At 44.8% G+C, this 26,891-nt stretch overlaps 1 protein-coding gene across 1 annotated transcript in view; it reads left to right on the top strand.

Annotated features, from left to right (window-relative positions):
- LOC146811153 (uncharacterized) overlaps nt 1-26,891 on the top strand; it is a 224,270-nt gene that overhangs the window by 97,826 nt on the left and 99,553 nt on the right. Inside the window, exon 7 of the mRNA XM_085618217.1 lies at nt 9,846-9,908. Coding sequence (XP_085474343.1) covers nt 9,846-9,908 — 63 coding nt within the window. The remainder of the gene's footprint in view (nt 1-9,845; nt 9,909-26,891) is intronic.

Raw genomic sequence — 26,891 nt, 5'->3', positions numbered from 1 at the left:
AAAATTCCAGCATTGTAAATCTCTGATTTGATATTTTCAAAGCACATATTATTCCTCCCTCCACACAAACCTTTGCACTTTCCAAAGACGTTTTCTCAAACAATCCGTCTTATACGCAAATCTGTCAACAAATTTGGCATAGTACTCTATGAGTCCAGAAAATTATATTAATTATATTTTTTTGTTGGAGCAGGTACCTTTCCCATTGCATTCAATGAAGAACATTTAGGTTTGACGCCATCATAGTATATAGTGTAACCAAGTGAATCTATTTTTCGGTCAAAAATGTACTCTTATCTCTATTAAGTGTCATACCAATTTCTCCCCAGTTCTTCAGTACCAACATCAACGTGAAGTTATGTTGCTCTACAGTTTTATCCATGACTAGAATATAATCTTGAAAATAGATAACATTTTTCACCTCCTCAAATAGTTTCATCATCATCCGGTGCAATACACTTGCAGCCGCCGCTAAACCGAACAGCATATGAGTGAATTGATGCGTCCCTTCTGTAGTGAGAAAGGCTATCAACATTTAGGAATCCTCATGCAACTTGATTTAATGGTAAGCACTCCTCAAATCCATGGTTGAAAAATACTTGCCATCCTTCACCAATACCAGCAGCTTGCTAATATTTGGGAGAGGAAATCTCTCCATGACTATCTCCTGGTTGAGGGATCTCAGATCCACACAGAATCTCAAATGGCCATCAGATTTTTGGGCAATGACAACTGGAGATAACCATTGTCAAACCTATCCAGATTCAATTATACTCTCTTTTAGCATGTCACTCAGAATCTCTTGACACCTCTGACAGAAAGAGGTACTCTATGACGTTTTTGATGCATTAGCACATCATTTTCCTTCAACATAATTTTGTGGACATACTCCTTCAAGCCTCCTAGGGTGTTTCCAAACAACTTCTCTGCACCGTCCAGCACATCACTCAAGTTTACATCCTCCATAACCATTATTTGGTTGATTGCTCTGGGATTTATTACTATACTGACGTCAAAATGATACATCCACCCTAAAATTGTTTGCATCCCATAGTGCATGCTCCCCTCCATGTATCTCAAAATATCAGTGGGTTCCACTTGATATCCTCCAGGATTGATATCCTTTGCTGACAATGTCACGTTACTCCACTGTGCCTCGGAATGATGGTTTACATTGATCGCAAATCCACCTCTTTCTCACACATACTCTTCAACAGTGCCTTCACTACAACTAGTATTATATCACTATAATCACTGTTCCTTGCCTCCTGCACCACTGCCACTTTTGATTTACATTCCTTGTTCCATATGTTAGTGTCTTTGTTGTTTTATATATATATATGTATGTGTTTATACATACACATAGTGTCCTCTGCATCATCATCTGCATGCTATATTGATAGCAAAACACCGCTTTGAATCTGCAATGTGATATGTACAACTAACCTAGAGCACTCCTTAATTTTACCTTTGCCTGTGGGCACTGTTGTTCCCTTTCCATCTTTCTTTTTCACAACAAAATCCTCCTCTTCCTCTCCATTATGACTTCCATCATTAATGACGGAAATATCACCCCCTTTCTCTTTTCCGTTAAGTTCCTTCAGATATATTTAAGGCTCCTCAATAACCTTTGCCAAATCCATCACCTCCTTAGGAGAGGGGTTCTTTGCTGCCCCTAACCTCTCCTGAATTTCCTTGTCTTTGCACTGTACAATGAGCTGGTTCCGAATCAACTCATCTGTCATAGTGCCAAAGCATCATTTGATCAAAAGCTCTCTGAGTCATGCTACAAATTCATCTATCGATTCATGTTCTACCTAAGGGTGAGTAAAAAACGTATACTGTACCATGACCAAATTGAGTTCCTTTGCTAACCTGCCCCCGAAGGCGTTTAATTGCCTCTATGGACACATTAGCAATGGGTTGGCCATAGGGTCCCACAGCTATTGGCAAATATTTACAAATCCTTTGCTCCTTTCTACCTTGTGCACTTATATATAATGCCTTCTTCCTTGCTGGCAAAAAGTCATGTCCAGCCAATGCTATTATAAAATTCTCCATCATTTCCACCCAATCCTCCAAGGTATTGGTGGCAACCCCGTTTGATTTACAGAAATAGTGGAGTTATAATGTTACTGTGAGCAGCCATGCCAGCTGAAACACATCTTGGGGATTTCTGTGACCTTCAAATGATGTTGAAATGGTGTGCAAATCACTGCAAACGATGTATGCACAACACTGCCATGGCCCACTACTTCCGGGAATGCACATCTTATGCCACTGTGACTGATTCACTACATTGTTAGATGGCAAAATACGGTCTTGTGCAGCGTAAGGTGTGTTGCAGCGACGCGCTAAATCAGGGACTCAGATTGCATTCCTTGAGTGATGCAGAGAATGCAGGCAACACACTCTATATTACAGCAGCAAGTTCCAGGCCTGTGCTCTCACGGCTGCATTCAAGCATTCACCCCATCCGTGAGTTTGAAAATTAACCTTCCTGTTGGTATTTAAAAAAACACAGTACCTGGGCTTGCGTTGAATACTTCCCAAATATTCATCCAACTTCAAACGTAAACTGACGACGGTCCACTCGGCACTTCAAATCCAATCCGGTGTCAGTCCAATCAGCACCATACCATTGCCTCCCGCAGTAACATCTGCAGGACCACCCAGGTTATGTCTACCACCTTTCTCCACATCCCATTCTCATTGCCAAAATGTTATGATGTTATGATGAAAAGATGCCACTGCACACTAGGGTAGGTTTTCCAATTAGCTTTATCGGTGACACAACATGGTGTCAGCCCTCTCCAAGGTGCCAGCATCAACTGACCAAAATAGAATTCCTCCCACCTTACCATCTATACAAGAAATTTTAGCATAGAACTCAGGCCGATGAGATAATAGAACACATGCAAAGACACCCACCACATAACACACTCTGCACTTTCCTTTGCTAGAAAAAAAACAGACAGGTGCTAAAGTCTGTGGCACAGAACCCAGGTACCAGAGGGTGCTGTTGAAGTGGAACAAGAACCAGGTCCTTAGGGGAGGAGAGAGCTAAAGTAAAGGGACTCTAGGTGCATGTGTAACCGTGGTGTCAGTGGGACCAAAATGACTCTTCTATATGTCACAAGGATCCCACCAAGTTGTCCAAGATAATCAGAAGCTGCTAACAAAGTTAATGTCCAAAACCCCTGTCTCAGTGCACCTTTTGCTCTTTGATTAGCCTTCCTCTAAATGTTTTCCCATTTCTTTCTCCCACATCAATTATTCTGCTTTTACTTCTCCATTGTGCCTCTCTTCCTCTTATCTCTATTTATTTTGGTTTCTTAATTGATCTTTCCGCTCTTGTTTTCTTCCCCTCTGATAAATGCATTGTCCAGTTGCTGGTTGGGTCTGGGAGCTGTGAGTTGGATTTGGCAATGTGTGTGCTGGGTTTCTCTTGGATAAATACACACTCATACCTCAAGCAAATATACCTCTTTACCTATAAGGCACTTGTCTAGACCAGCACATCCTTTTACTCCCACTCCACAAGAAAAGGATAAGCAAAGGCAATTATTAGAATGCATCAAGACCTTATGACTCTAAAATCATTTGATGTAGCAAAACTCTTCCCAGGTCAAATAGTGCTTCCCACTCTTTTGACACTAAGAGAAGAAATCTTCACTTGTTTATTTTTTGATCAGGGGTCTTATAGACTATTCAAAACATCTTAGCTGTGAATTGAAAGTGGAGAGCAGGGTAAATATCAATGAGCTTCTGTTCAGTATAACTTATGTTTTCTGGGAAGAGAGGGATTTGGAGTGTGAGAATGTGGGGGAAAAGTATGCTGTACCTTTATGTTTAAGTCAAACCACACACTGAATGGTCAAGGCACGCTAGTCCGGCACTCGTCAACATAAAGTGATAGGAGTAATTATGAGCTATGCAATAGTGTAAAGAACCAGAGATGTGACCCCCTACGCCTCTAAACAGGATCAATGAGTTTCCAAGCAAATTTCTCAAAATGGTTCAGCACTCATCTATTCAGTCAATTATGTTTGTGACACATTATTTTGGTCCATATTGTACAGATATGAAAGATGAGACAATTTTGTTTCAGAAAACAAATGAACCACACTGAGACCTGCCATGTCTGTAACCCATTATAGAGACAGTGATCCTCTGTCAATGCACACTTATAACTTGTTTTTTATAATGCACTTTGCATATTTCTGAGCACTATAAAAACATGATAGTAGCACATACTACATAGCAATTGGTTTTTGCAACATCGAGGGATGCTTGGCAGATTTGAACTCTTAACTTCTAACACTCTTCATAGTAAGTGGTGAGCATTCAGAGTATTAAGTTGTTGAGACATCCTGCAGCTAGACATAGTACTCACCTTTTCGACTTGGCCCTTTTGGCAGGTTCACCCCGAAACTTGTTTGCATTCTGCTAGCCTTTTTCTGTAACCTGGTGGTGGTGATTTTAGGCCTCTGAGCACTTTAGCACTGTGGTCCAGTGTAAAGTGCGTGCGCTCTCTGTGTATGTGTGGTGAGATGGGCCTGCCCTCCCATAGGAATGCATGGGGGATATGTGTGTCCATGGTAATTCCTGGTATGAGAGGAGTGCAGGGTTGGGTTTAGTATGTGCGAACACGTGAGAATAAATGCTGCGCAATGGTGTGCGCAGATTTAGGGTGACTGGTGGAGAAGTGCCACTTTTAGAAGTTGGCATTTCTGTGTGCTTCCTGATGTGGAGTGCATGTCTGGCTTGTGATTGAGAGGTGCTGGATGGTGTGGGGAATTCCAGGAGCCAGGGTGAGTCAGCCCAGTGGTGAATAGAGAGATCTGCATACAGATGGGAGGGAGGAGTTGCACCAGGGACCTGAATAGGACTGTGCCTTCCCTCCACAATGCTGGTTCCGCCCCCTGTGGTGCGTCTAATCACCGAGCCCCACCTGACAAAGGAGAGAGGAGCTGAGCAAAACAAAGTGCTCCAAAGCACCCCTATACCAGTACTAACTGGTATCCCTAAACCCTGAGCTGTGACACAAAGGGAAATTAAGTATAAATATAGAGGCTGTGGCCCCATTAAATTGTTCAGTTCTGGAGTGCTGTTCCTGCCAGGGCATTCTGCTGCTGGGACCCAGGGGGGGCTACCATGAGGACTTGCCTCCCTGGGCCCTGCATTGCTCTTTTCATCTTTAAAGACATCTTGCTTGACTTATGCTTTTTACTACAGGCACTTTGCCAAAGAGCTGTGGCTCCTAGCGCCTCGTGAGCACTATATCTTAATTGATCAGGGGAGAAGAACATGTGGGCCTTGCAGTGCACCGCTGCAGAGAGAGGGAGAGAGGGAATCCCCAGCGTAGGGATTCCCCCGTGCTGCAGTAGTGAGGCAGGAGCCCACCCTGCATTTTGAGGTATTTTGCGGGTGCCCACCCCGCCTATCTGCCATCACGGTGGGTGCCCACCCCACTAATATCTTTATGTGAAAACAGGAGTCTACCCCATATTGCGGAGGAAAAGTCACCGAGGGGAAACCGCCGGTCCGCTGCCAAATGCGACCCGGAAGTCAGGCAATCCTTGAGCGACGTCGGCTGGGCGGCGGCAGGACCGGGCGTTGTGGCTGTGTTGGTGCGAGGGGAGAATGGGAGCCCACCCCACCTCCCGAAGCACCAAAGAGAAGTCCCGGGTCCCAGGAGGGGGCCCGAGTGAAGAGTAAAGGTGGCCGGGGATGCCAATGCAGCGCGGGGCTCCCAGGAGTGAAGGGAAGCCCCGCGCTGCAAGAGAAGTGCAGCCGGATCCCCCAGCGAGGCTCTCATGAGTGAGAGAGACCCACCCGCTGCCCAGTGGATCATGCGGCCCGAGTAGAGAGGAGAAGCGACCGTGCCATAATCCAGGCGGGGCTCCTGTTGTGTAAAGGGAGCCCCACATGCAGCAGTGTGACCGGGCAATGCGAAGAGTGGAGTCCAGGAAAAGAGAGCGAGACCTCCCGAGGAGCGGGGGCTCTCCTGTGAATGCCGCCTGAGACCGGGAGAAGTGGTGCCAGTCCCGCCAGCAAGGAAGATCCCAGGGAGTGGAGATGGCTGGAGGGAGGACACAGGAGGAGTCCAGCAGACCCGGTGAGTGGGGGGCATTCCTGACCCAGAGAGCCGGTGAGGGATGGCTCTTTGTTGTTGGGGCACAGAGACTGAGCAGTCCCGCCAGGACAGTGGGCTGCTCCAACGTTACTGGCATAATTGTTTATAGTGGGTCTAGAAGGGCACATGCTTCTCCCTGTGTTGGCCAGTTATGCAACAGCTGCCCCGCTGGACAGTGGGCAGCTGCAACGGTGGGCATGTTGGTTAGGAGAGAGTACTAGTAGGGGACTCAGGGCACAGGAGTGCCCCTGCCTACAGTTTTCCACAGCTGCCCAGCAACTAGTGGACAGATGCAACGTTTAGGCCAGTGCCAGTGCGCACTTTCTTCTGCTGAATGAGCAGCCGGCCCTGACATTGGGACATAGGGCATTCAAGCCCTTTGAGAAGGCCAGTTTGCCTGGGGGCAGTTTGGTGACGTTGAAAGAGCACCAGGCTCTACCAAATTGCGTAATATGTCTATTACGAGGAGTGTTGCCAAAAGAATGATTTAGGCCCATGATATCTATGGTAATGTGTTTATGCTGGGGATACCTAATACGTACTGGGTTTATGCTAATGAGGTTTGGGCCTAATGTGTTTATGCCTAATGTCATGTTATGATGTTTCGGGGAGTGCCTATTTGCGTAATGTGTTTATGCTTATGGGGTTAGTGCATAATGTGTTTATGCTGGTGAGGCCCATTGCGTAAGGTGTTTATGCTGATGAGGTTTGGGCCTAGTGTGGGTTCATGTCTAATGTGATACTGCTTAGGTCATTATGGTACCAGTATTTACTGGTTGTGTTTTAGATTTACTTACCCGATCTGATGGTTCTGACCGTGGCCCAATTGGCCCCGTCTTGTATATAATCACCTGTAAATATTTCCTAGTGCCGGTTGGCACAATGTAAATGGGTGATTATGTTACTAATGTGTTTATGACAATACAAAGGCTATTTTTTATATAACCTTGTGTGGAGTTCCTTTTGTAGTGTGCCTGAGATGTTGTTGCTGTGTGCGTGCGCAAATGCTTTACACATGGCCACCGGGATAAGCCTGATAGCTCATGCCAAGCTACCAAGGGGGTTACCAGGGGTTATCTTTGGCGTGTACCTCCCTTGCCCTGACTAGAGTGGGGGTTTCTGCCTGGCTTTGGCGCAAGCCTTAGCCAACCAGAAATCCCATTTCTAACATCACCGCTCTGCCTTCCCTAAGCACAGCACACTTCATCTTAGGATGGTGCAACACAACTGTTACAGTTTACTTTCAAGCACCTATTTGTTCCATAGAAAGTGTAGCTGATATTGGGAGTGATTAATTGTGGCTGCTTTAATGAAATATGATTTTTAGGCAACAGAAAAATATGGGATCTGGTGAATTTACTTAAACACTGGTTTTAATCCTAGCTTTGGCACATTAGCATACACATAATCTTTTTCCCCCTACGCCTCAAGTTGTAAATACGTGAAATTTAAGGAGGAAAATACCTATACAGTACATTTCATAGTGAGTACATTTCACAGTACCTCCTCTTTCAATTACATAAAGCGTCCCTTAGTCCACTCTAACTGCTCAACACGCTGTTCCGTCTGCAGGGCCTTGCAGTCGAGACTGTAAAATGTATTAAGAATTCCAGCCTCTAGTTCTCACCTATAGGCAGCTTTTAGGAATCTGTTTGTCGGAAACCTATGGTGGACAATAGCAGAACCTATAGCACATGTGGCTCAGCCATTGGTTGGCTTTCTTCTCAACCTCATTTGCTTGCTTCTCATTTGACGTCTTTCTGATCTCTTCTTGTGTTTATACATCTCATGGAGCACAGCTTTTTATCATCCTTTTGACTGGATGTCTTGCATTTTACCCCTGCTCATACTTAGGGAACTTCTTATTTCTAGTTCTGTCACCACTCCATGGTAGTGCATCTGTTTTATTGCTATCTCTGTTGTGTGCTGCTTTTCCCTCAAATACCCATCACCTCACTTTCCGTGTTGCTCCCTCCCCCTCCAGCTAACATGTTGCTACCCGCCCTGTCTGTCCTTTTTTACTTTCTTGCCTTGGAACAGTAAACTAAATGTTCCAAAAATGAAAATAAATCATGATGCATCATGATACAGACATCCAATGCGGTCCCGCAAGCAGACATGTTTTATTCTTTTTGTGGATGCACAACAGAATTGGCAAAAAGCACCAGCAAAGAAAAAAGGTAGGATAACACCATTGAAAGGCACAACCAATTACCTGTACCAATGTTTGTTCTACCAAATAAGGGAGTAGAAACGTGGCAGAAACTATCACAGCCTTCATGGCTAAGGTCACATTTTGTATCCTGTATGGGGCAGTCTATTTTACGCCACAAAATGTACTTGCAAGTAATGCAGTCCTGTGAGAGAGCAGAGTCCACATGTTCAAGGTTAAGCTGGGAGCACAATCATGTGAAGGGGTGATCAGTTAACTTGTTTCAACTTTAAACAATACTTTACTACTTTATTTGTAAACTATAATCTTGGCACACCGGATTTTTTAAGAAGTCTATCAAAAACAAACGTTCAAATCAATTTGAAAAAAATAATTAAACAAGTCTCATTTGTAGTGTACTTACAGAAATGCAGAGAAATTAGGAATTGTTGTTATTTGACTGAAACATATTCTAGTGCGAGTCATCAAAGTATGGTGCCAATTTTAGGTACTATTGTGATTTAGGATTTTCTTCCTTTTCGACTTTTATACTTTCCAACACTTGGGGCCAGATTTACGACCCTATTTGAGAGTCTCAAACTTAGACACTGTTTGTGATTCCTAATGGGGTCGCAAACTGCCTGTCTAATTAATATTCATGAGGCAGGTGCAATTTGCGACCCCATTGGGAATGGCTAGCACTCCCAGGGATGGTGGCTTGCTGGGGTCAGCAGATCACCATGTCTGTTACTGCTTTCTTAAATAAAGTAGTTTAAAAAAAATGCAGCCTGTTTTCCTGAAAGGAAAAAGAGATGCATTTAAGAAAGACAAATTAAATGTAAGTAGGCAATAGTCCCTGGGACCAATGCCTGCTCTATAAATATACTTTCAGTGCCAGTCCCAAAGGGGAAGGGGTCCCCTGGGGACCCTTCCCCTTTTTGAGTGGCTTACCACCCATTTAAAACTGGTGATAAACTGTTAGTGTTTTGCAGCCGCAATTGCGGCTGCAAAACAATCTTACATCTTACATGCAACTCGCTATTAGGAAGGGTCACCCTTGTAACTGCTCTTCCTAACAGCGAGTCGCAAACCCAATTTTGTGAATCGATCATAGGTTACTGAAACGCAAAATAGGGTATGTACATAGGGCAGACCGACTTTGCGGTCGCAAATGGGCGATTACCGGTTTGTGGCCACAAAAAATGGTCGCACATCTGGGCCCTAGTTTGATAAGCAAGAGCAAAAGTGTTGCTCATGTGCAATTGTCCTGAATCATTAGGCCACTTGACTTGTATCTGTACTGGCCTATTAGACGCCAGGAGGTAATATCAAAAATGTATATTTAATTGTTCAATTTGAAATGATTCTCCTTTGCATGGAAGTATTATGTGCAACAAGCACTTCTCCTAAGAGGTCTTATGGAATCCAATTTTCATGTGTACTAAAATAAATGTACAGATATAAAAAGGTGAAGGTATTATCTTTTTGATGTATGAAGCTTTGCCTTAGAGGATGGATTCCTGTAACGTTTTCTTTTCTTTGTTTATGTTACAGGTTGGAGTAGAGCTTCTCAGTACTGTTTTTGGTGTGGGAGGTTCCTTGATTTGCCCTCTGACCGTAAGTCATGTGCTTGTCTTAGAAATACTGGCATTGGCTATCCTGAAAATGTAGGGGATTCTGATGTTGCTTTTTTACATATTTGATTTCCATTTATTTCATTCAGAATTAATAGTTTTGACTTTAAAAATTAGCTACTAAATCCCTGCATTTCCGCCTGAATGTAGTTCTGTCTCAGCTGCCATGAATCACCTCAGGGTTTGACTTGGGCAGATAAAACAAGGGAAGAAGGCTCTGTTGGCTGCACTCTTCATCTTTTGGCTTTTCAAAGTCTTTTCTGCTCCAATCCATATTTGTCTGGTGTAAGAGTTGAATAACTAGGTCTGTAGTTTGTAATTGATAGAGAAAGAAAGTTTGTGAGCAGCAGAGTAACAGAAGTTTGTTCTCCCTCTTTAAAGTATTTCGAGGACCCCATACCAAATCACTCATATTCCATTATGTGACAGTAACCTAATGCAGCCAGTAACCTCATGATGTTAGAAGGAGTTCCACCAGCACAGTTAGCATCCAATGAACAACACATCTCCGAGTTACTGCTGTCCATAAAAAGGGTGTAGTACCTCACAGAAACTAAGATCAATTGAGCCGTTAAGAATCTTTACTGGGCAACCACTGTCAAGAAAATTTGGACAAAAATTGAGCTAACAGTTTTTTCTTGCAACACAGTTTTTCAAAAAAATCAGTGCGTAATCTCAAGATTTTACAAACAGTTCTGAAATGGCACTTCCAGTTTAGTCCACTACTTCAGAGTCTGCCTTAGTACCCATAACCACCAGTTTAGTCCACTACTTCAGAGTCTGCTTTAGTACCCAGAACCATTATTTCCTTTGTTACAGTTCCAGATCATGTATGTGCCAGTGTAAATTACTGGATGCACAAAAGACATATATTTGTACCACAATAGAAGCAATGGCTGAAACTTTTTGTTTATCTTGCTAATACCTATATCAGAAAATCAAATACAATCAGATTTATGATATCAAATCAATCAACCAATTAGGATTTGTAGAGCACTGCTTCATCACCATGAGGGTCTTGAGGTGCTGGGAGCGCATGTTGAATGTTCTCCTATTGGTTGAACATCCAGGTCTTGAGATCCTTCCTGAACTGCTAGAGCAATGGCAAGTGCGAGAGGTTGTAGGGGGAGGTTTGTTCCAGGTCTTAGCCACTTGGTGGGATGGTGTTCGTCTGGAGGATGCGTCTAGTGGCTACTAGGGAGAGGGATTTTGAATGGAGTTTCCTGGTAGGTTGGTGGAAATACATTTGATTGCTGAGGTACGCCGGTCCTATGTTGCATAATGCTATGTAAGCATACACCCGAAAGGCATCGGAAACACCAAATCTCGAGCTTGTCTACTACATGCAAATGCAATGTGAAGTTCAACATTCATCATTGAATCACGCTTTTGAATAAAAGAAGCAACAAAATACGTTGGATTGAGAATTTATTTTCACGCTTATGCTCATTGGTTTATTATGGAATGTTGAGTTGGTTTGCTTGATGACATTTTGTTAACGATTTTAAAACACACTCATGTGAGTGTCATTTAGGTAGTGCAGGCTTCGTCTAGGACATGCAGTCTTAGAAATTTTTAATGTAAGCATGGGTGAGCATCTTGAACTGGCATCTCATTGCCACTGGTAGACAGTGGAGTGACCTGAGGTTTGGGGTGAACTGGGTCCATCTGGCGGGGTCCAGGGTGAGTCTGGCTGCTGTGTTCTGAAGTCACATCATGAGTTACGCTGTTATTCCTAGGTAGAGTGAGTTGCCATAGTCTTGTTTGCTGGTGATGATAGCTTGCTTGACTGTTTGCCTGGTGTTAGGTGGGAGCCATCTGATGACCTTCCTTAGCATTTGGAAGGTGAGGAAGCAAGCGGAGGAGACAGCGCTTACCTGCTTCTTTATGGATAATGAAACTGTTTGGTAGGTGGTTCTATAGGGTATTGGCGCTCCTGGGCAATACGCAGGTAAGTATACTCTGGCACTGAATGAGGATTGTGGTGCATAAGGGTAGGGAGAGCCACCCTTCTCCCATCTGTGTGGATATCCACTGGTAAAACAGAACAACAGTCCCCTGCACACGCTGGATAGCTGAGGAGGAAGCTGATTTTGTAGGCATGTTGGGTGGGTTTGGGCTCAACTTTGGTGGCCACCTTACGTTGTTCCAGAGTGTGTCCTTTCCTTTTCCTAAGATGAGTACCTCTGTTTTGTCAGTGTCAAGTTTGAGGCAGATGTTGTTCATCTATACTGTATTAGCACCAAATCTAGTTGCTCGAAAACAGAATGACATAAGGTATTGGCATCCAATGTCAGAGTACTTCCAATATACGTCTGACTTGCATGAATAATCTAGAGGGTTGGTCAAATATCCTGGAATGTTGGTATTATCATATTTTTCAATGTCCCAAAAGCCTAGCAACTTAAGGTGTTCCCCAGTTGAAACATAGATGTCCACTTTGTTGGAGGTGCTGCTGGAATATCATGGCTAGCAACATTTATACATTACTCCTGTGTTACACATTTTACAGGAACCAGCAGCCTCCGTATCCATTCTGTCACATATAACAGCATGAATCTGCTTTTCACCCCAATATTCCACATAAGGTCTTCCACTTTTCCCCAATGAATGTATTGTACTTAACATGGCTTGGTGCAATGTCGGAAGAGTACATTAGAATGGCTTTTAGCTGTGGACACCACAGAAGATTAGAGTTTCAACTACGTTATTTACACCACACAGAAGTTTAACTTTGTTGTCTTTTTCTAAGATTGTGGCAGAAGCTGTCAAAGTTAAACTGTGCTTTGTTTATTGCTTCTACTGGACAACAGTGAGTGTAAGCTCAGTATTCTGGGCAGCATGCAATATTTGACTACAGGCGCAGAACGTGGCTGCCTGTATGCTTTTTGCACTACCTAAGTACTACCATGCCTCAGACCTTCTGAGCCTGCTTCACTGGCTGCAGATAGAACCGAGAGTCTATTTTATGACTCTCTGTACAACACACAAGATCTTGCATGGCCAAGGTCAAATTTTGAACAGGTTGTGCTCACCGTTTTTTCTGGCTCGAGCCCTGTGCTTCGCGGATCTGCATCTGGTCTGTGTCCCCCGGGTGCGCAGGGTAAGAGCAGGTGGGCGCTCTTTCAGGGCTATGGCACCAGTCCTATGAAATTCTATTCCTCTAGCTGCTCAGGGCACGCAAGACCACTGGGCTTTCAGAAAAATGCTTAAAACGTGACTTTTCTCTAACCTTTAGGTGAAATTTTTCCCTGCATGCTCCTGTCAGTTTTAGCACTGGGATGCCCCGGTGCTGGGGCAGCCACGAGCTTTATAAGAACTTATAACATATATACACCTACAAAGAGGAGAAATCTCAGGTGAAGTGTTGAGCGTCCCTGGAACAGATACAGATACAGCTATACACACCTAAAACATCCCAATGATCAATAGTGCTTCCTCTGTGCAAAATGTATTTTCACTGCACTAATGCACAGATGCATCTCCGACAGCACCAACACCATAGTCCCCCTCAAGAAAAACAACAACACACACGCCAAGAAAGCTAGATGGTTCACCACTGAACTTCAAGAGTCCTGATGCACTTGCCGCCACCTTGAAAAGGCCTGGAGGAACACCAAATCCACAGAAGCCCACTACAGCTTCAGAGCTGCTACCAACGCCCACCACCAACTCATCAGAAAAACGAGGAATAAAGCAATTGAAGAAAGAATCTCCACTCATGCACACAGCAGAAAAGAACTCCTCAACATCATCAAGAAGTTCGCCCAACCCACCAGCGAGTCCACCGACATCCCTCACTCAGAAGACTTCTGCGACAAAACTCAGCACCTTTTTCCACCACAAAATCAAGAGCATCTACGACAACTTCGACGAAGACAAGCAACACACTGAACCCTCACCAAACACCCCGACACCCTAAAGCCAGCGATCAACACATGGAAGACTATAAATTCAATCCACTCCAGGGCCCCCACGGACCCCTGCCCCCACCACATTTTCAACGGAGCCGCTGAATCCATCACACCCATGATCTGCCACACCGTCAACCGCTCCCTGGCAACCGCCTTGTTCACTGATGACTGGAAACATGCTAAGATCAACCCCCTCCTGAAGAAACCCTCGGCGGACCCCACCGACCTCAAAAACCGCAGACCCATCTCCTTGCTCCCATTCCCAGCGAAAGACATCGAGAAAGCCATCAACAGCCAACTTGCCACATTCATCGAAGAGCACAACATCCTTGACTCCTCCCAATCCGGCTCCAGAAAAAAAACACAGTACCGAAACCGCCCTCCTCACCACAACAGATGACATCCGTACCTTACTGGACAAAGGAGAAACAGCAGCCCTCATTCTCCTTGACTTCTCAGCGGCATTCAACACAGTCTCTCACTACACCCTAATACGCAGATTCCACGATGCAGGGATCCAAGACAAAACGATACCAAAGGGGATGATGGATGGAGCATCTGAGCGAATCAAACACTCAACCCCTGTCAACTGATCTGGGTTTAATCCATCATCATTCTTTAGCTCACTCCACCACCCCAGTTCAGACATGACCATATGCAAATCAGTCTGACCCTGAGCCTCATGGGAACAGTCCAGCCCAAACTGCCAAGCCATGTCTTCCCTGGACCGGAAACAAGCATCCTGAGACCGGATTCGGGTTCATAACCCTCATCAGCCAGGCTATCTTGAATCCAGTGGCAAAGTGAGCAAGGTACCCACGTCTGGGCATACCCTGCCAACTTAGAGCGAACAAAGCGATACCAAAGGGGATGATGGACGGAGCGTTTGAGCAAATCAAACACTCACCCCCAGTCAACTGATCTGGGTTTAATCCATCATCATTCTTTAGATCACTCCACCACCCCAGTTCAGACATGGCCATATGCAAATCAGTCTGACCCTGAGCCTCATGGGAACAGTCCAGCCCAAACTGCCAAGCCATGTCTTCCCTGGACCGGAAACAAGCATCCTGAGACCGGATTCGGGTTCATAACCCTCATCAGCCAGGCTATCTTGAATCCAGTGGCAAAGTGAGCAAGGGACCCACGTCTGGGCATACCCTGCCAACTTAGGGCGAACAAAGCGATACCAAAGGGGATGATGGACGGAGCGTTTGAGCAAATCAAACACTCACCCCCAGTCAACTGATATGGGTTTAATCCATCATCATTCTTTAGCTCACTCCACCACCCCAGTTCAGACATGGCCATATGCAAATCAGTCTGACCCTGTGCCTCATGGGAACAGTCCAGCCAGAACTGCCAAGCCATGTCTTCCCTGGACCGGAAGCATGCATCCTGAGACCGGTTTCGGGTTCATAACCCTCATCAGCCAGGCTATCTTGAATCCAGTGGCAAAGTGGCAAAGTGAGCAAGGGACCCACGTCTGGGCATACCCTGCCAAATTAGGGTGAACAAAGCGATCCAAGACAAGGCCCTCAACTTGATCTGCTCCTTTCTCTGGCAGAACGCAGTGGGTCTGACTCCCCCTTTCCTCGCGGATCCTACACCCACCACCTGCGGTGTCCCCCAGGGTCCTCCCTCAGCCCTACGTTCTGCTCGCCCCCATCGTCAGTACCTACGGACTCAACATTGTGTCATACGCAGACGACACCCAACTCATCCTCTCCCTATCCAACGAACCCTACACCGCCAGACACAACTTTCGAGAAAACAGCTGCCTACAACTAAAGACCAACAAAACGGAAGTACTCATCATGGGCCCAAATCCCGATGCCTGGAATGACACCTGGTGGCCCTCCGCCCTCGGAAGCCCGCCCAGCCCCACAGACCACGCACGTGACCTTGGAATCATCCTGGACTCTGAGCTCCAAATGGACCGCCAGATCAACTCCGTCTCGTCCTCCTGTTTCCACACCCTCCGCCTCCTACATAAGACCTTCAAATGGATCCCTATCAAACACAGAAAGACTGTCACTCACACCCTGGTCATGAGCAGGCTCGACTACGGCAACGCATTCTATGCCGGAATAAACAAAAACCTCACCCGCAAGCTACAGAACGTCCAAAACGCCACCGCAAGACTGGTCTTCAACCTGCCAAGACACTGCCACATCTTCCAGCACCTGTGCACACTTCACTGGCTCCCCATCGAAACTAGAGTCAACTTCACGATGCTAACCCACGCTCACAAGGCCCTCCACGACACCAGACCAGCATACGTGAACAGCCAACTCAAATTTCACGCACACCAAAGGACCCTACGATCAGCCCAACTCTCCTACGCTTTGGTCCCCTGCACCAGAAATACCAGATCAGGAGGCCGCTCCTTCTCCTTCTGCGCGGCCAGAGCCTGGAACGACCTTCCGCTCCACCTCAAACAGATAACATCGCTCCCCATCTTCGCAAGAAACCTCAGAACCTGGTCTTCGACAGACGCCCTCCTTGATGGACTGGAACCTGTAACCCCCCACGCCCCCCAGCGCCTTGAGACCCTTCTGGGTGGGTAGTCATGCTTAACAAACTCCTGATTTGATTTTGATTTGATTAATGCACTTTGTAAGAGGTTTTATCACTACTATTCATTTATATCAATCCCATGCTGTGTCGCCCTCATATCTATCTCACAATTTTGCCAATCAATCTCTTGTTCATTCACTTTCTATACTACTCATTTTCTCACCAACATCTCTACCTCAGTACATCTCTCACCATCACTGCAATCTTCTCATCACCTTACATTTTAGCCCTGGTCTTACCTCCATATCTTCTTTTATCATACCTATGTTAAAATGTACTAGTTTGATTTCCCTATCTTCTCTTGCTTCCAGGCTGTGTATTTTACCTCTGTGTCTGCACACTGTTACATCTGTTAATTTCTGTTTATCTTCAAATATATTACCCTCCCTCTAACACTTTTATGCTATGTTCTGTCACTCTCTGACCTCTGATGGTCTCTCTCCTCTGTCTTCTGGTTTAACTTGTACCTCTACCTCTTTGATTTGTTTTCCCTTCTCTTAAGGTTTGCTCTTATCACCAGTTTTCCCACTTTTATTTTATTCATTCACACCTTTCTCTGTCACTCACTCACTCACTCACTTCTAGCTCTTCTACCCACCTCTAGGGGCCTCATGTAGGTAGCATACCAGTTACCACTTCTAAAATACCGAACGATACCGAATCGGTATTTTAGAAGTGGTAACTGGTATGTAGGTAATGAGTCGGTATTTTTTACCGAATCGTTACTAGTCGGTAATTACCGAATCGGTATTTACCGATTCGGTAATGAGGCATACCTTCCCATTGATGGGAAGGTATGCCTCATTACCGAATCGGTAAATACCGATTCGGTAATGGGGGGAACACCTACAAGGGTGGCAGGGTGTCACATTGACACCCTGTTGCACCCCTGATTCGGCCATGTGTGCACATGTGGCACACATACATGCCCTAAGGGCATGTATGTATGCCACATTGCACACTGCTACGCGCGTAAAAATGCATTTACACATACATTCATTATTTACCACCAACTATAAGTTGGTGGTAAATACCGACTCTAAAACACACACACACACTCCCCCTACATCTCGATTTTGCTTTCAGAATTTACCGAATCGGTAAAATTACCGAATCGGAAAAGTTACCGATACGGTAACATTACCGATTCGGTATTATTACCGAATCGGTAATTTTACCGATTCGGTAAATTCCGAAAGCAAAATTTGTCCCCCTACATACCAATGGCCAAAATACCGGTCGGTAACGGTAAAATTACCGAAAATCGGCCGTTACCGATCGGTATTTGGCTACCTACATGAGGCCCTAGATCTCTTATACCCAGCCTCAGTTTCCTGTGCCCTGCATATCTTAAACTCACAAAACTCTGTTCCATATTATCTTGAACATTCTGCTGCATCTTTGGTATTATCTAAATCTCTTTAGTATCCCTCTTCAGTTAATCTCATTCACATTCTCTTACCATTATAACTCTGTGTCATTCTCATTTCTATTTACACCACTCTAATCTACTCAACTCTATATCGTTCCATCTTTCTCCGAGTTCTTCCAAATCTATCTATTCTCTATGACCACTGTAGCTTTCGGGTTCTCTCTCGCCAACCACACTCATTCATTTTGAAGTTTTCCTCTATCACTCTTTCTGTATTTAATCAAGTTTCTTTCTACTACTCCAGGTTCTCCATTCACACCCGTATCTTTTCATTTCATGCTTCACACCTGTGCCATCAGTCTTCAATCTCTCTTTGTCTCATTCTATCTTTCAGTTCATCTTGTTGTGTTACAGTTCACCTCTCTCATAGTCTTGTCTTCTTTAAAAAGAATAGCTGCATTTCACTCACTCCTTCACTATCTGCTTTTTGCTCTCTTTTTGTTTACCTTTCTTGGGCATCATCTTTTGGCTCTTTGTCCTGTTCTTCCACTTTTTTCGTACCCATTCTCTTGATCCTCTATGTCCCTCTCCTTTTTCTTTTTACATATCCACCATTTCTTTTGTTCTCTTTGTTACCTATTGTTTATTTATATCTTTCCCTCTACCGTTCCTTTCATTCTTTTATTTCTATTGGTCTCTTTCACCTTTTTCTCGTATTAGCTTTTTTATTTCTATATTTCACATAAGCTAATATTGTAGCCTCTTAATATATTTCTTTTTTTGTTGCTACACATTTTGTTTCCAGATCTGCTTTGTTTCTTTCTCATATAGTTCTACTCCTTCTTTATATTTTTGCCTTTTATTTTTTCTCTTCTTTTCCTTACCAGGTCATTCATGTTTTCTTTCTTTTCTTTTTATCAAATGTTTGTTCTTTCCTTACACTTTATTGTTCATCTACAACCCCCCTCTAATTTTTCCTCTCCTATTTCCCTTTATGTTACTTATCTTTTACTGCCACCATGGTCAGTCCATAACACCCCATCAAATGATGAATAAAAAAGCCCTTGGTAGACAGTTCTTCACTCAAGGTAGTTCCCCAATACATAGAAGATTATGCTATGAGGAAAATATGATCCAGTTTGCCATTCCGGTATAGCATACCTGTCCATGTTGGGTTAATCTTCAGAAATAACAAATTCATAACTGTGCTGTGAAGGGATGTTTTACCAACTTGTGTGGAACATTTCAACAGCTTTTTTGTTCCAGTGACCACATCCACTGAGTTACAACTAGTTCTCACAAAACAGGTATAGAACAGAAAACAGCTGTACAGAATGTCTCAAACAAAACAGATCTAGCATGAGAATCAGCCCCCATTCCTTTTTTTAAAGGATGTGCATTGTTAAGTGTCATCAAGAAGACCATCAACACCCAACTCTATGAGTTAATCGAAGAGACCCAAGTCATTGACATGTGTTTTAATTTGCTTTCTTGAGCTTCTGCATCACGGAGTGTGTTTTGCGCTGATTGGCTGCCACTGGCCAATAAGACGCAACGGGAGGAACCTGTTTGCCCACCGATTATTTTAAACACATCGGATGTGGACGCACAGCGGACGGGCGCAGCAGGCGTGCTAAGGCGTGCCTAAGGCAAGCCAGTCTGCCTCCGTCCATACCTGGACGTCGCCAGACGCCCGCCAGCCAACCCGCCCGTCCCCTAAATGCTCTACGATCTTACTCCCGGTCTGAGCTTTTGTGTTTCAAAATTGAATGCTCTACGTGCATAGAGCATGCCTGGTCTCCCACGGTTGGGTTCTTTAAGTGCTATCTCTGTCCTTTTCAAATTAAGACAGATGCGACAGGTGTACCTTCCCTTAATTCCACTGAGGACAGGTTTCTTAGCCTGAACTGCAGTTCCTTAGTTAACCATCCTGCTGAGATCTTCAATTTACTAACAGAAATATCTCCTGACATATTGTTTCTTACCGAGACATGGCTGATGCAGGATTCCGTTGCAGTATCCTGACTGGCCCTTTCTAATGGGTATATCATGAAACAACCTAATAGAAATGGTAATAGAAGGTGTGGTATTGCTCTAATCCACAAGGAGCCTTATTTGTGTAGCTGTAAGAAAGAGGACATCCCTGAGTGCGAAAGCACGCTATTTAAAATCACCTTAAACAATAATTTGACAGTCTCTGGATTGCTCATCTGTCATTCACCAGGGCCATCTAAAGTTTTTAGGGAAGAACTGGTGAACAGGACCATTATTTTCGCCAGTAAAGCAGTGAACTTCACCATTCTAGGAGACCTTAATTTACATCTTGAAGACAATTGTAAGATGGGAATTTCGAGTTTAATAGCTGACTTAGAGGCCTGTTAGCTGATCCCATGCGTCTCTGATACTACCCACATACTACCCACATAGCAGGGCACATAGCAGGGCACTTACTGGATCCTATATTTTACAACTTAGGTTCCATAAATGTTGTGCCCCCGATTCCCATGGCTTGGACGGATCATTTCCTTGTTTCTTTCTCTTTTTATTGTCCAGGCAAGCCAGCTCAGCACCACTCACGGTCAATATTAAAATGACTGTGGTATATGTTAGATGTCAACTAACTTACGGATCTATTGCTTAGTCATAAACCCCAGCTGCCACCAGATATAGAATCAGCCAATATGCTTTTTCAGGACTGGCTGATTCCGGCCAAACTTAGTCCTAATATAGAAAGAGGACAGTCCAATCCATGGTTTAACGATTCTTTGATTAAACCAAAAAAAACCTGCAAACAACTTGAATGGGCCTGGAGGCGCACTTACGGCACAGAAGCAAAAAACAAATATCGGGACTCAATTAAAACATACCACAAGCTGGTCCGGAGAACTAGAGCAGAATACCTTGCTGGTAAAATATCCAACAGTATCAATCCCTCTAAAATGATTTTCTCCCTTCTCAAGACTATGAAAAGCTCTAACTCGAAAGTTGATTCATCTATCACTTCTAACACTCAGTGTGATGAACTGGCTGAGTACTTTGTGAGCAAGGTAAAGAATATTTATAATAGCTTTCCTTCAGTCAATACTAGTACCAATATGGTAGAATGGTCTGAGGATAGTGGCCCTTCCACAAAAAAAACATTGTCTTCCTTTCCCCATCTATCTCTCATTGAGACTGAATCTCTTTTTTTGAAAATAAAATCAGGCTCTCCAGCTGACCCCTTAAGACCAGCCCAAATTCACCAATTTCATAACTCTGTTCTACTACTGGCGAGAGAACTGGTCAATTTATCTCTGTCGTCTGCATCCGTACCTTCATCCTGGAAGCATGCTAAGGTAATACATCTCCTTAAGAAATCATCTTTAGAACCTTCGGAGCCAGGCAATTACCGCCCCATCTCTCAGCTGCCTTTCTTGGTTAAAGCTACGGAATGTCATGTATACCATATTCTCACTTAGTTTGTAGAGCAAAATGAAACCTTGGACTCCACTCAAAATGGCTTTAGATCTCGCCACAGTACTGAGTCTGCTCTGCTGGCAGTGATCAAAGAGATTTGCAGTAGCTTGGATGATGGTAACTCCACGGCCTTAATTCTTCTTGACTTAAATGCCGCCTTCGATACCGTCTCCCATGAATTATTGATACAGTGGTTAAAGGGGATTGGGGTCGGAGGTTTGGCCCTAGCCTGGTTTCATTGTTTTCTGGAAGGTAGATCTTTGCAGGTCAAACCTACCACTCCCAGGATCACGCCATCAGACACGGGGTACATCAGAGTTCGATACTGAGCCCGATGCTCTTCAATATTTATGTACAACCCTTGGCTGTGGTAGCAAGAAGCAGAGGGTTGTCGTTGGTGTCTTATGCCGACGACATCCAATTGGTCATTGCGTTTTCTAAGGAGTGCAAAGATAACCTCGTTAAATTTGAAGAAGATATGCAGGTGATTGCCAACTGGATGACAACAAATTGCCTGCAGCTTAATGAAAGCAAGTCGGAGATACTTTTGCTTGGGAAAGTCAGTGATATGTGGTCAGAGCAATGGTGGCCAGACAAATAAAAACCCGCACCTTTGCCTAAAGAGGCAGTCAATTACTTAGGCTTCTGGATCGATACACACCTGTCCTTTGACACTCAATCTAAATTAGTTGCAGGGACTTGTTTTGGACTCCTGAGGGGAGTTAAAATCTTTATTGGGTTTATTTGACCCTAAAATTTGTCAAAACATCCTACAGGTCATGATCTTGTCTAGGCTAGATTACGGGAACTCCCTATATCTAGGTGCCAATAAATTCTGTATTCAGTGCCTTCAAAGAATTCAAAACGCGGCAGCCCGCACCTTGCTGGCACTCCCAAAGTCATGCTCAGTGTCCAAGCTCCTACCTAAATTCCACTGGTTACCCGTAGAAAAAAGAATTCAGTTTCAGACATTTTGTGTTGCATATAAAATCATGACCCAACAAGCACCTCCGGTTCTAGCAGCTTTGCAACTAACGAACGTTCCGAGACACTCCTTACGCTCAGCCAATCATGGACTCGCATATACCCCCGAGTGCTAAGAGCGAGAGCGGGTGGTCGCGCTTTTAAAGTTTTGGCAGCTAAACTCTGGAACTCTCTTCTAATTCCCATCAGAGGGCTCTAGAATCATCTGGCGTTCCGTAAAGCCGTAAAGACCTGGCTTTTCTCGACTTAACTTTCATCTTCTGTCTGGGCAGTTTTTAGTCACCTGTACCTCGGGTAGTGCTGGGGCAGCTATGCGCTGTATAAATCCAAATCAAATCAAATCAAATTAAATCTCCCAATCTGGCTTCTGAAGCAACCACAGCTCAGGGAAAGGTACATCCACTATCTCCTTGACCAAGGCAAAACAGCAGCCCTCATCCTATTGGACTTCTTGGCCATCTCCGATACCATCTCCCACTGCCTCCAAATCATGAGACTCCACAATGCCAGCATTTGTGACAAAAGTCTGGACTGGATCCACTCCGTCCTTACTGACCGAACACAGTGAGTCAGACAACTTCTGTTCCTCTCAAAAGATACAGAGATCATCTTTAGAGTGCCCCTGGGCTCCTCCCTGAGCCCTACCTCTTCAACCTCTACATGGCACCCCTCGCGGCTATTGTCAGCAACCAAAGACTTAACATTGTCTTCCTACGCTGATGACACTCAGCTGATCCTCTTCATCAACCATCCCACAGTGGGATGAAGGCTGTTGCCACCTGGATGAAAGATAGCTGGCTCAAGCTCAACTCAGACAATACCACAGTACTCATCCTGCGACCCGCCCCCTCAGCCTGGGACAACTCCTGGTGGCCCACTGCACTGGGAACCCCACGGACCATGCACATATCCATGGCATCATACTGGACTCCTCACTCACATTGAAGTGCAAGATCAATGCTTTATCCTCCTCCTGCTTCAAACTGCTCCGCATATTTGAAATACATTCAGATGGATGCCCACAGAATCCAGAAAGAGATTCACTCACGCACTCATCACCAGCAGACTCGATTACGGCAATGCACTCTATACCGGAGTCACCCAGAAACAGCTGAGGAAATTACAGAATATTCAAAATGTAACAGTCAGACTGGTCCTAGACATCCCCGCCACAGCCACATCAAAGAACACCTTCGACAACTCCACTGGCTCCTACTCAAAAAGAGGATCACCTTCAAGCATCTCACACATGCCTGCAAAGCTTTCCACGATGTAGGATCAGCATATATGAAACACCACCTTTCATTCCACATACCCACCAGAAAACTGCACTCCATCCAACTTGCCCTGGCCACGTTCCCACTGATTTACAGGACCAGAACTGGAGGAAGATCCTTCTCCTACCTCACTACCATGACCTAGAACACCCTGCCCCTCCACTTCATGCAATCCCCATCACTGACCCAATTCAGGAAGGAACTCACGACCTGGCTCTTTGACTGCTGATCCTCCATGCCCAGATGGATCAGCAACCCCCTCCCTCAGCGCCTTGAGACCCTCTGGGGTGAGTAGCCGTGCTATACAAACTCCTGATTGATTGGTTAAGTGGTCCATGCCAGATTTGACACCTTCAGCCATTCTTGCTGTTTAATGCACAACACTCTGGAAACCCAGATTGTTAGGCTCATGTTCGCAGTGGCAACACAAGAACTATGAATTCCAGAATGCAGAGTAATATTGGCCAAAAAACTAGGACTTGTTGAAGATGCCAAATATGATATCGGGTCATTTGGCAGATATGTGAACTTAATTACTCCATGAAATATGGCAGACAATGATCCTTATGGTTGACAATTAAACTGTATTGCCAAGTATTGTTTATTTTCAAAGTACCATCACATGCATGTGGCTTTTAATGTTGAAAGTGCCTGTTTTGAGCTCCAAAAATGAGATCTTGTAGTGCACACTTAACAGCTTCTTATTGATCACAGGATTAAATAATGCATTTAAACATTATTTTTGCTTTGCAAAGTTTATTGTAATCGGAGCTGTTTTGCTATCAACTTTAAATGTTTTATAATCGTCAGTCAGCCTTTGGATTTCTGTCCTTCCATGCTCTCTCCTACTCAGGTGAATGCAGTGGCTGAGAAAGTAAAACAAATGCTGTGGTATGAGGAGCCTGAACTACACCGCCAGTGCATATTGCAGATGGTTAGAAGGCCTCACCTTGAAAATGGTACATTCCAGAAAACCTCAACTATGAGGGGCCCTCCACATTCCTTTGAGAGATAGAACCATGGAATTAACCTAGCCCTGCTATGATAGTGAGCTGAGCAGTTGAGTCATAACTCCTGTGAATGAGTTCCTTTTCTGCAAATGAAGGCCCCTGAACCTCAGTTTCACCTGTGCCGTGGGGTCCCCACAGCTCCAGGGGGATTTGGGGACTTAGGTTATGTCGCTGTTTTTAAGTGAGGTCGACTACTTTTGCCACCAATGCTTGTCTTACAAACACAGTTTTTCATGTATTCAGTGGGCTTTGATGTTACCTAAAAAATATTACTTTTAACACTTTTCTGGTGAGGCATGCCAGCTTTCGGATGGAAGAGGTTTTAAAGCACACAAAAGAGAAAACTACTTTTGATTTTTACTTTTATTGGGAAACAGGGAAGATTAGGAGCAATCTTGTTTAAAACCATATCAGTTTAAGAACATTTTATCTCTAAAAGTGGCACTTTGACTACCAAGTAAACAGAGTTGTCATTGTTATATATATATATATTTTTTTTTTTTTCCTGAAGAGATTTGCTATGAAAAGAATGCAATGTGCACGGGCAGCGCTACAGCACTATGGAGCATCTGGATCTTAATTATTTTCCCACACTGTCTTCCCTTCCTTCAACCAATTATACCTCCTGCTATCTTCTCTCAAGATGTCAACCTCTTGGCCATGTACCCATGTTTTGAGGTTATTGTGTAAGGACTGCAAAACTGCCCTGGTTGTTCTTGCAACCACATACCTCAATTTCTTTCCCTTCTTTAAAAATCCCATGCTCATGACCTGTCCCTTGTCCATCATCATATTGTGGTTTAGCTCACAGGTATTGCTAGGCTTAAATTTAAGTCACTGAATTATAGGCTCACCATATTTGCAAAAACTTGCACCACACCATATCCCCACTAGAAACCTGCAATCTATATTGTCACACTTCAATTTAATGGTTGTTTGTTGCAATTTCAACCACAATTATTTCAAATTGCATTTATTTCGGATCTGTAATTCTGGATTATCTATATGTGAACCTTAAAAGTGTTTTTACAAATATTTTACCTACATTTATTCAAACCTTTATAAGTGTTGTATTTGTCCTATTGTTTTAGTTTTTGATAATAATTACTATACATGTAAAGTTTTTTAAGTATTTACACTATAACTTAATCAAATGTTTTTTGATAATTTGGGGGCGCTAGAGGGTGGACTAACAAGATGGCTGCACTGTAGTGAGGCTCCGTCAGCCCTGGAGAAAACATCCATAAATCATCCTGAACATGTGGAGTAATCTCACTGTACTCTGCCCCAACAAGCAGCGGAGGGTCGGCAGGAGTGACGCAACCCATTAGAAACGAGCCAGAGACAGCGGCGGACCAGCTGGGCGCTTTGCAAATTTGCGGCCAGTGAGGTGCGGTGCTACTGGCTGGGCTGAGGGAGGTGAGGGCCCGCTGCCGCCCGCAGAGACCATGAGAAAACAGCCGCATTGGACTGCCGGGACTCGACTGTAACAACTCTGCACACACGTGCAGACATCCGAGTGAGGTGACAGTGCCACCGCGGAGACCGTGCGACCAGGAGCCGCCCCTGCACCTGCGGACTGCTCACCACCCAGGGGGAACCCCTGCGCTGGGCAGCGCAGCGTGGGGCGGGGGTCTGGAATTGCCATGAGCAGCGCACAGTTCTGCTGAGCCCCAGCTTGGGTCATAATCCCAAAATCTGCAAAGGAGCCAGGTTTGGTGCAAGCATGGCGGGGCTGGGAGACACACAAGTGCATTGCTGGACAGCAGGCGACAGACTGCAAAGAAAGCTGCACGGGTCTGGGAGATAGTACGCGCGAGAGCCGACTCCAAGCCAGACCGGGGATCACAGCCTACTGCCCCATAATAAATACCTTTGCTGTTGATTGACCGAGCGCCACTAACTGTGACCTGCTGGAGCGAAAGTCATCAAGTACACCCTGCGGAGCTGAGGGCCACGGTGACACCCTGCAGGAATTAGTGCCCATCCCGCAATGCAGTGCTGCAAGCCCGCTGCCTACTACCACGGCTCACCTGGTGACTGCAGTAGGCCTCATTTGTATGGAGCTTTCTTCTGGCAGCCATAACATCCCAACCTGAGCACCCTGACACTCTTTCTGGACCATGGCAGTATTGAGTAGGGCACAGCCTAGGCCCTGGTCCGGGACCTCCTCCACATGGCGCGCCATACACCTCGCTCGTGCTGCAGCCCTGCACCAAACTAAAGATCGTAGAAGTGCCATTTTGCCCACAGTGACGTGGTGCCGAACAGGAGTGGGGCCTTGACAAACCACTTTTTAGACAACGCCTGCCACCCCACTTCAACATGGGATGAATGCATCACCCGCAACATTCGGTGCTGTACAGTGAGGAG

This window comes from Triturus cristatus, chromosome 7, assembly GCF_964204655.1.
Source record: "Triturus cristatus chromosome 7, aTriCri1.1, whole genome shotgun sequence".
Taxonomy (NCBI): Eukaryota; Metazoa; Chordata; class Amphibia; order Caudata; family Salamandridae; genus Triturus; species Triturus cristatus.
Note: the sequence above shows the minus strand (reverse complement) of the source record. Positions and strands in the feature narration are given on the sequence as shown.